General features: G+C 40.4%; 1 protein-coding gene across 1 annotated transcript in view; it reads right to left on the bottom strand.

Moving 5' to 3' along the window:
- The window catches only part of Acsm3 (acyl-CoA synthetase medium chain family member 3), a 24,142-nt gene extending 10,928 nt beyond the window's left edge, over positions 1–13,214 (bottom strand). The window contains exons 1-5 of the mRNA XM_076840803.2: positions 13,135–13,214; positions 10,448–10,568; positions 4,948–5,221; positions 3,925–4,135; positions 325–532 (exon numbers count right to left, since the gene is read on the bottom strand). Coding sequence (XP_076696918.1) covers positions 325–532; positions 3,925–4,135; positions 4,948–5,148 — 620 coding nt within the window. The 5' untranslated portion in view covers positions 5,149–5,221; positions 10,448–10,568; positions 13,135–13,214. The remainder of the gene's footprint in view (positions 1–324; positions 533–3,924; positions 4,136–4,947; positions 5,222–10,447; positions 10,569–13,134) is intronic.

The following is a 13,214-nucleotide window of genomic DNA, read 5'->3' as shown; positions in this document are numbered from 1 at the left end:
TTGGCCGAGAGTTATTACAGGGAATATATCATGGTTCATTTCTTCCTTTGCCCAATCCCACATCCTTCCCTTTCTTTCATAGTTGTTGATTCCCCAAAAAACACCTTAATAAACATCTTATACACTGTTTTTCATCTCCTTAACTTCTTCCTGGGCATCGCAACCTAAAAAAACACTGCAAGCCTCTCCCTGCTTCAGAGCTTAGCACTACTAATGCAATAATTAGGAATTGTTTTCTTTGCCTGTTGCTTTAATTAGCATTTGTGTCATCACTACTTTTTGTTATTGCCTTTGTTTCTGTGTTCTACAAGGAAGGCTACTCACTTCATCATCTCCTTGAGGTTCCCCCAACCCTCTCTGGAGTTCTGAGACACAAGTAGCTTGAAGTGGAGATTTTCACATGTAGGTGCAACAGCGTCCACTGCTGGGGCCAGTGAGTCATCGGTAATAATGCACTTCGCTTTTGAAGTCTGTAGTCTGTAGAGGAGGTCTTTCTGGGTCAGCTGAGTAGTTCCTGGGATAAGAACTGTCCCTAAAGAAGCAATGTTTAGAAGAAAGTTTATTCTCATTATGGATTAGTTAGTCAGTCTACCACGTAAGATATCTATTTGTCTTTCATTATTCTGCTTTTACCCTTCAAGTAAAAGGGTACTTTAAAAGTCTTTAAACTTTTTTTTTAATACCTTTATTTCACTTATTTTTATGTGGTGCTGAGAATCGAACCCAGGGTCTTGCATGTGTGAGGCGAGCATTCTACCACTGAGCCACAACCCCAGCCCTCTAAACCTTTTTAAGCCCTCACGTGAGAGGAGAATAAATGCTGGATAATTATCCTACATTTAAAGATCATTCATAACATAGAGCTTAAAGAGGGTTATGATTGAAAAGTAATATTTCCCAATATTTATTGAGTACTTGAGTTGTAAGTGCCCAGTTTCTATGTCTATAAAATGGGAATTATAATAATACTGTTACTGGCAGTGTTGCCTCTCTTGAAGAGAAAGTGAGCAAATAAACAAATGCTTATTTTAAAGCCAGAGAAACTACATACATCATAGAAATGTCCTAAATATCTGCAACTGAGTGCCAGTTTTTTATGGAAAATATTACTCAAAGTAAGGAATAAGCTTACTGAGAATTAATACTTTTAATAACATACTAATGTAATTATTTGCTAATATGATTATACACTAATTAATTATACACTAATATAATTATTTTAATAATTATATACTAAGATTTTTATTGTAATGGCATTTGATAATACATAAAAAAGAGTATTGAAAGTTTAAGTGTGATGAGTTTGTTGCTGGCACTGAGGGTAATACAATGATCTAAGAACTTAGAAATAAAGGAAATAGATTGTCTCCCAAAGCTAAACTATTTACTCAACTTAATAGATCAGAACAGAGATATGTAGACAGACAATAATTCACAAAGTAGCAAGACTAAACTATATCCTAATACATGATATATTAACACAGAATTGGTCTCAGAAATGGGTATTGCTGCTACAGAAAATAGATAAAGGAAATTCACTAGAGAAAACTGATGAGTTGATATGGTTTGGATATGACTGGTCCCCCCAAAACTCCTGTGTTAATGCAGGAATGTTCAGAGGTGAAATGATTGGATTGTGTGAGCTGTAACCTAATTAATTAGTCCACCTAGACTGAAGGGTGGTAATCTTAGGCAGGTGGGTTGTGGCTGGAGGAGGTGGGCCCTTGGGGTGGTGTGCCCTGAAAGGGTCATCTTCCCTGTGGCCCTTGCCCTTGCTCTTCCTGCGCTGGCCATCATGAGGTGAACAGAACTCCTCCATATTGGCATCAGATCAATATTGGCATCAGATTGGCCATTTTAGGCTGGGAGCCAATTTATCTATATGCTCCAAAGTTCCCATTCTGAGGCAATGCTGCTTAACTTCCCATAAGATCTGTGCCTGATTAAAGATCAACCCCACCCCAGCTTATGACACAACTCCTAAGCAGCTTATGACATTTCTCTTGCAGACTAGAAAGCTGCTCTGTGAGTGCCGACACAATGCTGCTCTCCTTAGAGGGACAGCCTTGTCCGTTTGCCTCATGCTACTGACAATGAATCTTTTGCATGAGATTCTGGTGTGTGGCGTGGTCTTTGGACTTTGCTTGGACTCTGCAAGTGTCCTTTCACTCCACCATTCCCTTCCACCATAATGCTCTGTTTACCCTGGCCCAGAGAAATGGACTCAGCTGAACATGGAACTAAACCTCTGAAACCATGAGCAAAAATAAACTTTCCCTCCTCTAGATGTTCTTGTCACAGCAACACAAAAGTAACCCATGGGTACATCCAAGCTTGTCTAGGGAAGAAATCTCTGTTAGGGAATTTCACTTTATTGTCTCTTGAATGATGTGGCTGCTAATCAATATCTACATTCACACTGGCCTATTTTCATTTTCTCTAACCTACAAGTTATTTTCTGCCTCAGGGACTTTGCACAAGCTTCTCCATTTGACTTTGTTTCCCATCACCCACACCTCAGCTTAATATCCCCCTGGCTTCCTCTCCATTTATGTCAAGTACCCTGACAGCAGTGACTCTTGCACCAATTCCTTTGTATCACACTATATGTTCATTTTCTTCATGACTGTCTTATCCCTGGACTCTTAAGCCCACAGCTCCTAAAACAGCAGGTACCAGCAACCTGTTGGATGGAGTGACGTGTGAGTATTAGAAGGATGGGTCAGACTTCCAAATCCTGGTGCAAATAAATTGAATTGTGAATATCACTTGTTCTGAACTGCAAACTGCCAAACTTTAAACTTTGTCTTCTCATGTAGGTCTGTTAAGCTAGAAGAAAGGGGCTACTCATGCCAGAGTGTTTTTACCTTTCATGCAAATGAAAATGTTGGTAATATCATTTTACTCATTCTATTCCATAACCATAATACTAAGAGCCACCTGCCCCTCTGCCCTGAAATGCAGAGCTCCACTGTCAGATGCATTGACATCAAGAGGCTTCTGATCTACTAAGTGAATGGCCACAACTGATGAATTCACAAAGTTCTTGTCATCCTGAGACTCCAGGAAGAGAGCAGCTCAGTGGGTCGGGATATCAGGGTGTGTTGTCCGAGAAGGTAACATTAAGCTGAAACTGTAAAGTCGGTAAGAATTGTCCATGTGATTAAGTGTACTGGTAAGTAAAAAAGCCAGGAGATGGCTTTTCTGTGTAATCATGGAGTATAATGGTATTACAGCAATAAAGAAAAAATGCTAGTCTTTCATGGTGCATCTAAAGAACTTCAGAGTTTATCTGGTAGACAATGGAGAAGTATTAAATAATGTCAAACAGCAAAATGATTGCATAAATTGTGTTCTAGGGAAAAGACTGGAATTGGATTGGAGTAGGTGAATGGGCACAAACTTAAGAGCAGAATTAGAAAGAATTTGGGGAGAATCCATTTGGGAGATGGTAAAGATGTGAAATAAAGCAATGGCAATGAATAATATCTGGAGGCAGGTAGGCAGTCAGATTTATAAGGTGTAGTAATTTATTAGGAGTGAGGAGTTGGTGGTTGCCTTAGGAGAACAGCTGGGGATAATTAACCAGGGCAGAAACAAAAGCATGAAAAATTGAGTTCTTTTACTATGTAAATATACTGAGTTTCAGATGACTGTGGATCCTATAGAAGGACAGGGGAAAGTAGGTATGAAGCTTTAATTGCTTTATAAATCTATTTCACTTTAAAAATCTATTTCACTAACCTAACTTCTCATGTAGGTCAAAATACAGCATGTTTCCAACACATTTCTATGGGTCCTGAGAATAATACTACATTGTCCAGGATTATTCTTCAAATAATATATCCAAATAAGTATCTCATGATTAAAAAAATCTCTCCTCTGGGGTAGTTTATATACGATTGGATTGCAAACATTACTAACCTGTTCGCAAACAGGCCACATTTGCAAGCCACCACTCCGGGATCTTAGGCAGAATCACAATTACTCGATCTCCCTTTTCCAGGGAACAGGTTTCTGTAAGTATATTGGCAAATTTCCTGGACAAAGATCCCAGTTCCTCAAAACTCCACCTTACTTCGTCTCCATTTTCATCTATCCACCAGAAGGCTGGATTGGAAGGCCTCTGTCCAGCCTAAGGAAAGACAAACCAGTCATGGATTTAGAAGTTGTTAGACAGTTAAATTCTATTTCAGGGAATCAATGGAATACATCCTCTGAATATATTCATTAGGACTTACACTGAGTCTTTGGAAATAACTTTGGAGTCTTTATTTATAGGGAGTGATGTCATTTCTTATTTAGTGCGGTTGCTTCTCTTACCAAAAAGGAATATTACATTCCTTCATATTTCTCTGACTACTGTATCTACGCCTCATTTCCTACCATTTATGACTCTTAAGAGTCACTTTTTTTAGATGTTGATAGACTGTTTATTTTATTCATTTATTTATATGCAGTTCTGAAAATCGAACCCAGTGCCTCACACATGCTAGGCAAGCGCTCTACCACTGAGCCACAACCCCAGCCCTAGAGTCACTTTTCACTATACTTTTTTAAAAAATATTTTTAGTTGTAGTTGGACACAATACCTTTATTTATTTTATTTATTTATTTTTAGGGGTGCTGAGGATCGAACCCAGCGGCCCACACGTGCTAGACAAGCGCTCTATCACTAAGCCACAACCTCAGCCTTCAGTATACTTTTTGTTTAAAAAAAAAAAACCTGATTATACTGACATCATGGGCCAGATAATTATTTATACTGTAAATAATTATGCTGTAATTATTTATTCTGTAAAGAACTGTCCTTATATATTAGTTTTTTTTTTCCTAAGCAGCATCCCTCACTCTATCCATTAAATACTAGTAGCAGCCTCCCTTACCCCCCAGTCCCCTTCCTCCACCCTCATTTTCCTGTCATCTGACTGGCCCCTTTCTCCATACCATCTCCATATTGGTCCACTGGTCCAGGACATCTTTAGCAAAGTTGAAATATTCTGGAATCTCCAATTTGAAGTCCTGTTTCATGGACTCATAGTTGGAGAAATTCTGAGGGGTTGCTGTTCTGTGCTCTCTATGCAAATCTCTCACAAAACCAGAAATTGTGAGGCGCTGAAAACACTTGGCACGGAGTAGTAACGACATGGCGACAAGCACTAGCTAGCGTCAATTTTCTTGGATGTTTTAGCACTCAAGATTTCCATGGAGACTAATTAATCTAAAAGACAAACAAAAAGGTCATACATTTATTTATGTTCCAAGGGTAGCCATACCCCAAAGCAGCTAAGTTTTATTATTATTAACTAGTACCACCACCACCATCATTGAATCATTTTCTGAATACTCCCTATATTCTAAAAACTGTGCTCAGTATTTTACATTAACACTGTGAAGTGGGTACTGTTACCATCAGTGTTTATTGATAGTGAAAATTACTAGCAAGAGAACTTGGGCTGGATTTAAACCCAGAACGATCAGGTCTCAGCCCATTCTAATGTACTGTTGCTTCCCACATGTATTTCTAAAGAAATAAAGATCTGGAATACCCAGGTAATCTTATTGTTTGCAAAAGGATAAAGCCTTCTTGTCTTTTATCTGCAGATTTCAAAGGAGTACAAAAAGTTAAGGAGAGTTTTTCACAATGGATAATCTACAGATGAAGAAATGAAGAGTAGCCCACTACCAATTAGTCATGAAAGTAGTTTATAATCTGTCTAGTTTATAGGCTGCAGTTCCCATGCTCTCAATAAGAGCCCATGCGACCTTCGAGTCCTAGAAGCTGCATTTGTTGGAGATGTAATAATAGGGCTTTAACCTTTAGGGATTTTTGTGGGGAGGCCCCTTGGGGCCCCCTAGCCCTCCCTTCTTCTGTGGGAAATAATTTGATCACAATGTTATTTATTTGTTGAGGCTGTTAAAGATACTGCTCTAGGGATTAGGCTCTCCTCTTTATACTTTGTGTAATTTTCTAAATTTTACTTTTTGTAAATTACTTTTTTGTAAATGTGTTACTTTCATAATCATTAAATCATAACTTTAACTGCAATTCTAGCTTTTTGGTACATAAGGCAGCCTGGCTGTTGGAAACATTTCTGTATTGAAAAACTGCCCAAATAATACATAATAACAGAGATAAGCTTAGTTTTCTCCTAGATGGACCTGGGGTTTGGGCCTCATGTTGATGTACTAAATTGGAAGCCTGGATACTTCTTCTGACCTTCTCACTTCTTTGTGTGAGGACCTGATAAGTCAGTTTTCTTGAGCCCTCTGAGATCATCTGGTTTGAGCTTCATTTTTCACTTGCAAAGACATCTGGAGATCCAGAGAGGAGAGGCAACTGGCTTCAACCTGTCATATTAGAGTTAGAACCAAAACTCTCTGTTTTGAATTTCCATTTGAATGTTTTTACTTCAGTCCAGTATTATTTCATAAAGCAGTGGTTCTCAATTTTGGCCATATATTTGAACCATTAGAAAAGCTTTTTGTTAAAAAACCTGATGACTAAGTCTTGGACCAATTAAATCAGCATCTTTGGGAGTGGACCCTGGGTCCATATTTTTAGAAATTCCTTGGAGGTTTCTAATGCAAGGCCAAGGGTTAAGAATCATTCATCTAAAGGCTACAGTCTTTGAAGCAATAGCATCAACATCACCTAGAAGCTTGCTAGAAACACATAATCTCAGGCCCCAGACCCACTGAATTAATGGAGTTAATCTTTGAACAGGATTCCCAGGGGGTTAGTGTGTACCTTCAAGCATAAAAAGCACTGGATCATACCACGTTGGCTAAATACATTAGCTATTGAACCATACAGACATGTGATAGGGTCCCAGTTTAGTCACTTATGAACTGTGACCTTAATTGGATTATTAACCACTTTGAACCTCAGTTTGACATTTTACCAGTGGAGAGACAAATAGAACCTCTGTCAGAGAGTTGTTCCAAAGACTGAATATAATAATGCATGCAAAAATGTTTACCATAGTGCCTGCCATATTACTCTCTACTATTCTACTAGAACAGGGGTTGGCAAACTTTTTCTATAAAGAGATAAACAATAAACATTCTGTTCAGGTCTTTGCAAACCATACCTGATCTCTGTTGCAACTATTCAATTCTGTTGTAGCCATTGATAATACATTACTAATGGGCGTGAATGGGTTTTCCAAAAAATCTTATTTATGGATATAAAAACTTGAATTTAATGGAGTTTTATGGTTAAAAATTTTTTCAATCATTTAAAAATGGGAAAACCATTCTCAGTTTGCAGGCTGTGCAAAAACAGGCAGAGGCTGGATTTATCCCATGGGCTGCAGTTTGCTGGTTATAGTAGAATATAAATTTTATGAAGGAGGAGACTTCCTTGTCTGTTACATCCCTGCTATTATCCTTGACAATTATAATAGAATTTGGCATAGAGTCGGTGCTTAAGAAACATGTTGAATTAATAAGAAATGTTTTTAGAAATGAGAACTTTTGGATGCAGTTAACTTCAACAACTCAGGATTACAGTAGACCTAAGAAGGGCCTCTGCTACTTAACCAGAGTTATGTGACTACCTGCACTGTCCACATGTAACCGTTTAAGTTAATTTAAATAAAATTTAAAAATCAGTTCTTTACTCACTTTGACTGTATTTCAAGTGCTTAATGGCCACACGTGGCTAGTGGCTATGATATATGGGTCAGTGCAGACATAAAAAACTCCTATTATTGCAGGGAATTCTTCTGGATAGTATTAATAGTGTTGATAATAGCTCAGAACTGGACTGATATAGAACACTGAAATACAGGAAAATCAAAGGATAGGTTTTCTGAGATAAGATTTCTCTAAGGATCCAGGTTTAGTAAGTGTTGCCCATCTCTATTCTCTTGCCTAAAGGGTGTAGGAGGAAAAGCATTAACAGAAATGTCAGGCTCTAAAGAGAAAAAACTGTTCTTTGGTACAGAAATAAAATCACTCTGAGGCCTATTTTCCTTGGAGATTAAGTTCTTAAGTCCTCAAATGTCCTTTGGCTTGGCATTGGGGACTGGGTAGAGAAAGAACTACTCGTCTTTGCTCTTTGTTGGCAAAATGCTACTTGCCATTTTGGCTGCTGTCTGTCCTAACAGAATTAGCAATAGGTTTCTTTTCACTGAAGGAAAGAGTCAACACTAAGTGTTTAGATGTAATTTGTCTCTGTTCTTAATTTTTTGCATAATGACTTCAAGTGATTCAAAAAAATACCAAAGGTACATTGTCGGGGTTTTTTAGCCTCCCGTTTCCTCCTGACCTGTGGGAGAGATGGGGAAAGCACGCCCCAACCAGGACCAGCCGAGAAAGGTAAAGGCCCACACCCAGCCCTCCTTCCCGGAGGACAATTAGGAAGGCCAGGGAGAACAGTCAAAGCAGGATCTCATTTAATGAGAAAACCTACACAGCTAATATAATGTACAGGAGCCAATCAGGGTAAAGGTCAGCAGGGTGGGGAGAATTTACATCTACACCCATCCTACAGGCAGTAATGTGTGAGGGCAGAAGGGTTCTGAGCCTATCCTAGAGGTGGTCCGATTCTTCATCACAACCCAGGCAATGCCTTCTGGCTAATCGCTAGGTGCTCTCTTAGCCAGCATGCCCCACATTACACCATGCCCTACCTCTTCCCCGTTTTGTTTTATTAGCAGATGTTTGCCCTACTTGAGAGTGTGCCTGTCTTAGGTCGTCCCCCTCTGGGGATCTTACCGGTCATTGATTACCACTCTGGCTCTTCAGGCAGTTCACCTGCAGGGTTGGCAGACCCAATGGGAAGCTTTAAGGAAGGGAGATGGCTATCATCTATGAAGGAAACCTTTCTGCTCCTGGCTTACACCTGCATGTCCTGGTAGGGGCCGTGGCCAACCTCATAGAGTTCGCACTCAGTATCTTGTAAGACAGCATGTTGCTGCCGGACCTCCATCAGTTGAACAGCTCTGGCTCGATAAGGGAGCCACCCGTTTAGCCCAGTCCATAGAAAGCTAGATTGCAATTCGTTCCACAGTTTTTAAGGTTTTCTTGTAGTCTCTCTTTTTTTTTTAATTAATTTTTATTGTTGGTTGTTCAAAACATTACATAGTTCTTGATATATCATATTTCACACTTTGATTCAAGTGGGATATGAACTCCCATTTTTACCCCGTATACAGATTGTCTTGATCTTGTCTTGGATGAAACCAGAGTGATTGGCATAGAAGCAGCATAACATCAAATTTGGACTTACAATCCTTTTGCCAATGAAATCCCTTTCTACACTGGGGCAGGGTGTCTTGGGTGGAGTTTGACCTTTAGTTTGGCCTGAGGGACGTCCCCCGCGGGGCACCGGGTCTTATTGGGCCTGTAGGGCACACTCTCTTGAAGTAGCCCTGTTGACCACATCCATAACAAACCCCTCTCCCGGCTCCACTGGAAGAGGCGAGGGCAGTAGTAAGGATCTCAGCAAGCGAAGCCGTTTGGGCCTGCAAGGCCGCGACCAACGACTGTGATGGGTGGGCCTGAGTACCGACATCCTTAGTGGCCACTATCCACCTCCCCATAGATCTGTCCTTCATCCCCGTACAGGCTAGTTTGTGTTCTGTGGTCATCCCCTCTCAGACCAGCATCTTGACAAACTGGTCCCAAAGAGGCCCTGGGGGGAATTTCCCTTGGAGGCTCTTTTCCACCCTCTCGATGAAGGTGGCAAGATCCTCGGTAGCCCTCTGAGTAATTCCTGCTACTGGGGGCTCTGAGGGGCCTTCCTCCAACTTTTTCTATGCTGCCAGCCCCAAAGCCCATACCTGCTCCTGGTAGGGGGCAGGGATAGCAGCCTGCTGAAGGCCTGTGGAAAATTGATCACTGAACCCCGACAACATCCCATAAATTACAGGAACTGGGGGATTAACAGCCTGATTCCTCTCAGCCTGAGCATGGCACTCCTCATTAAAGAAAACACACCATTTCAGGTACAGGGGACCAGGAAGCACGGCCTTGGTTAAGTTTTTCCAGTCTTGGGTGGTACACTGTTGGTGGGCCAGACCCTGGAGGATGGTTTCGGCCCAGGGCGAATTAGGTCCATCCTCAGAGATGGCCTTTTTGAGTTCTTTCAAGTCCTGGTCCTCCCAGGGATACCATAAGGCCGGTCTGTTGCCCCCAGGGTTAACATTTACCCGGAAAGCCATACACGATGAGGATGAGTGTGACGGAGGCGGCTCCCTATCCCGACTGCCTACCATGTGTTCCTGGACAGGAACACTTGGTGCGGAACCCAGAGGACCAGGCCAGGGATCAAAAAGGCCTAGGAGGCCATTGTCAGAGTGAGACTTTAAGCCTCTCTCCTCCTGGACAGCAAGAGGACTGACTCGCTGTGACCCAAGTCTGTCCTCAACAAGGATTCCCCAATTTGAGTCGTCATACTTAGTGCAAGATTTCCCCATCTTTCTAGGGATACCCTTACCTCGGAAAACTCACTTGGCTTGGCTGGGCTCGACACTCTCACTCTTGGTGAACTGAGTTCTTCGTGCCCCCCGTGGGGCGCCAGATGTTGGGGTTTTTTTAGCCTCCAGTTTCCTCCTGACCTGCGGGAGAGATGGGGAAAGCAACCCCGGAGCTGAGAAAGGTAAAGGTTGACTGGCCGCCCACACCCAGCCCTTCCTTGCTGGAGGACAATCAGGCAGGCCAGGGAGAACAGTCAAAGCAGGATCTCATTTAATGAGAAAACCTACACAGCTAATATAATGTACAGGAGCCAATCAGGGTAAAGGTCTGCAGGCAGTAATGTCGTGAGGGCAGAAGGGTTCTGAGCCTATCCTAGAGGTGGTCCGATTCTTCATCACAACCCAGGCAATGCCTTCTGGCTAATCGCTAGGTACTCTCTTAGCCACAGGTAGCCCCAGGACTGGGAAGTGGGTGCACCCAGCAAGTTAAGTTTCCTCTTTTCTGATGCAGCATGCCCCACGTTACATCATGCCATACAGTACATGGTGAAAAATCTTGAGTCTTGAGTCTTCCCAGTTCCATTCCACTCTTACCTCTCAAGGAATTTCTGTTATTCTTTCTATGCATCTTTCAGGTTTCTTTCAGTGCATTTGAGCAAATATGACTATAGATTATTTTTTCCCACCACTTTATACAACAGATACCCTAGATATACACTGTTCTTACCACTGAAAACATTTTTAAAAATGTGTTTCTAGAGATCTCTTCATATCAGTATATGAAGCTCTTCATTGCATTTGTTTAAAATAGCTACATTAAATTACAATGAATGGCTACACCATAATTTCTTTTTTTTTCCATTTGTTCTTTTTAGTTATACATGACCGTGCCCATAACTTATTTAACCCACATTCCTATCAATAATCACTTGAGTTGTCTGTATTATTTTGCAGTTTGTATGAAAATTTGAAACTATTTCCTTCAAAAGAAATATACTGATTCCTTGTCTCATTACTTGGATGTAAAAACAAATAGTATTTAAAAATAGTTAAGATGTACAAAAAAATGATTTCTGATCCTCTTAAAATAAAAAGGCAGGAATTTAGACTGGTTAGAACTGGGACATTGCACTTCATTCTTGGTAGCTTAGTATGTTTCATTTATTATTCAGCAGATACTGAGTACCTACTATGAAAACATTTTGCAGACATAGAGGATATACAGGTGAATGAACAAGACTCTTTTCTGTTGGGAAGAAACAAATAAGTGTGCTGTTCAAAAAGAAACAGTAACAGGAGAAAAGGGAGCCTTTTTTAGGAGGTCTCTCTGGGGAATGACATTTTTGCTGAGATCTGGTGAGTGGCTTCACTGTGCTGAACATTTTGCATTGATTTGTCATTTCCATTTTACAAACAAGGACATAAAGACAAGTGCTTATATATCCAAATTGAATAACACCCTCATTCATTCACCAGACACTTCCTAAGTACTTACATGCCAGGTATATAATACATGCTGAAAATACAGATGCAAGCAAAATATAACTAGTCTTGCCCCCAAGAAGCTTACAGACTCTTAAACAAGTATGCACATATTGTTATTAGGGATAAATACACTGTAGTCAGCTTGCTGATACTAAGTAGAATCAGTAGTCAGTATGATTTCTTCCCTATCCCTGATACAAAACCCTGATACCCAACATCCATAATCCTTCAAACATACATTAAAAAGAAACTTGAACAGCCATTTGGAGCTTAAAATGAACCTAACCATTTTATTCTACCAGAAAGACAATATACAACATCCTTCTCACCAAAACCATAATATTGCCTTTTCCCCATAAAAGCTCAGTTCCTACCTTTTTAATGATCTTAACATTTGTAAAATTCCTTGTAGATGAAAGAACTGAGATAACTTTTCTAGAATGAGTCCAGAGTTTTACACCAAGTCAACAGAAATATTGCCAAAGAAAATTCTTCTAAGCAAGACAGCACCACTGGCTGGTCAGATGGGCTTTTAAAAGTATTTAAGGTCTCATCTGAAATTCATTATGTCCATATAATCATAGATGCCAACAGGGCTTCCCTACATCTCCATAAACACTCCTCCCCATAACTTACCCAAATAATAACAGTGTTTTGTTGTTTATGGCCCAGACCATTCTTCCTGCCCCCAATAAGATCTTGCCTGAAACCTCTCCCATATACAACTTTTGCAGCTTCCCTCAATTGACCACCTAATGGAGAATAGCAGCTGCCCCAAAGTTCTTAGATTTTGCATTTGTATGTTTCTCAAAGTTTCCTAGAACTTGTTTGCATGTATTTCCATCTGCTACTGAGCAGGGTGGGAGCTAAGTGAACAATACATTGAAAAACTCAGCTAGCTGCTCTTCAGTCTCAAAATTTGTTTGAAAACATTTTACCTAGTAAATGCATGAGCATGCTTTAAAAAGATCAAAAAGCACCAGAAGTCTCGACATGAAAACTCAGCTGCTGTGCTTACAGCCTTTTCTGTGTGCATACTCCTCATCACTTACTGAATGGAGTTTCACCCACCAACTGAGAAATTCTGAGAGAAATACCTTGGCTGCCCCTGACTTCAGTGACAGCATGTCTTTGGATCAGTTGATTTTACTTCTTTTTAATTTATTATCTTTTCTCAAAAAAAAAAAAAAGTCTGTATCAGCACAGCAAATCAGGTACTCACTAAAATTATGACTTCTGACACAGCTGGCAGACGTATTTCCTGGAAGAGCAGTCCTGAAATTTGATTTCCCACCTTTGCTT

Source organism: Callospermophilus lateralis, chromosome 19 (assembly GCF_048772815.1).
Source record: "Callospermophilus lateralis isolate mCalLat2 chromosome 19, mCalLat2.hap1, whole genome shotgun sequence".
Lineage (NCBI taxonomy): Eukaryota > Metazoa > Chordata > Mammalia > Rodentia > Sciuridae > Callospermophilus > Callospermophilus lateralis.
The sequence above is the reverse complement of the archived record's forward strand: the minus strand, read 5'-3'. Positions and strand labels throughout refer to the sequence as shown.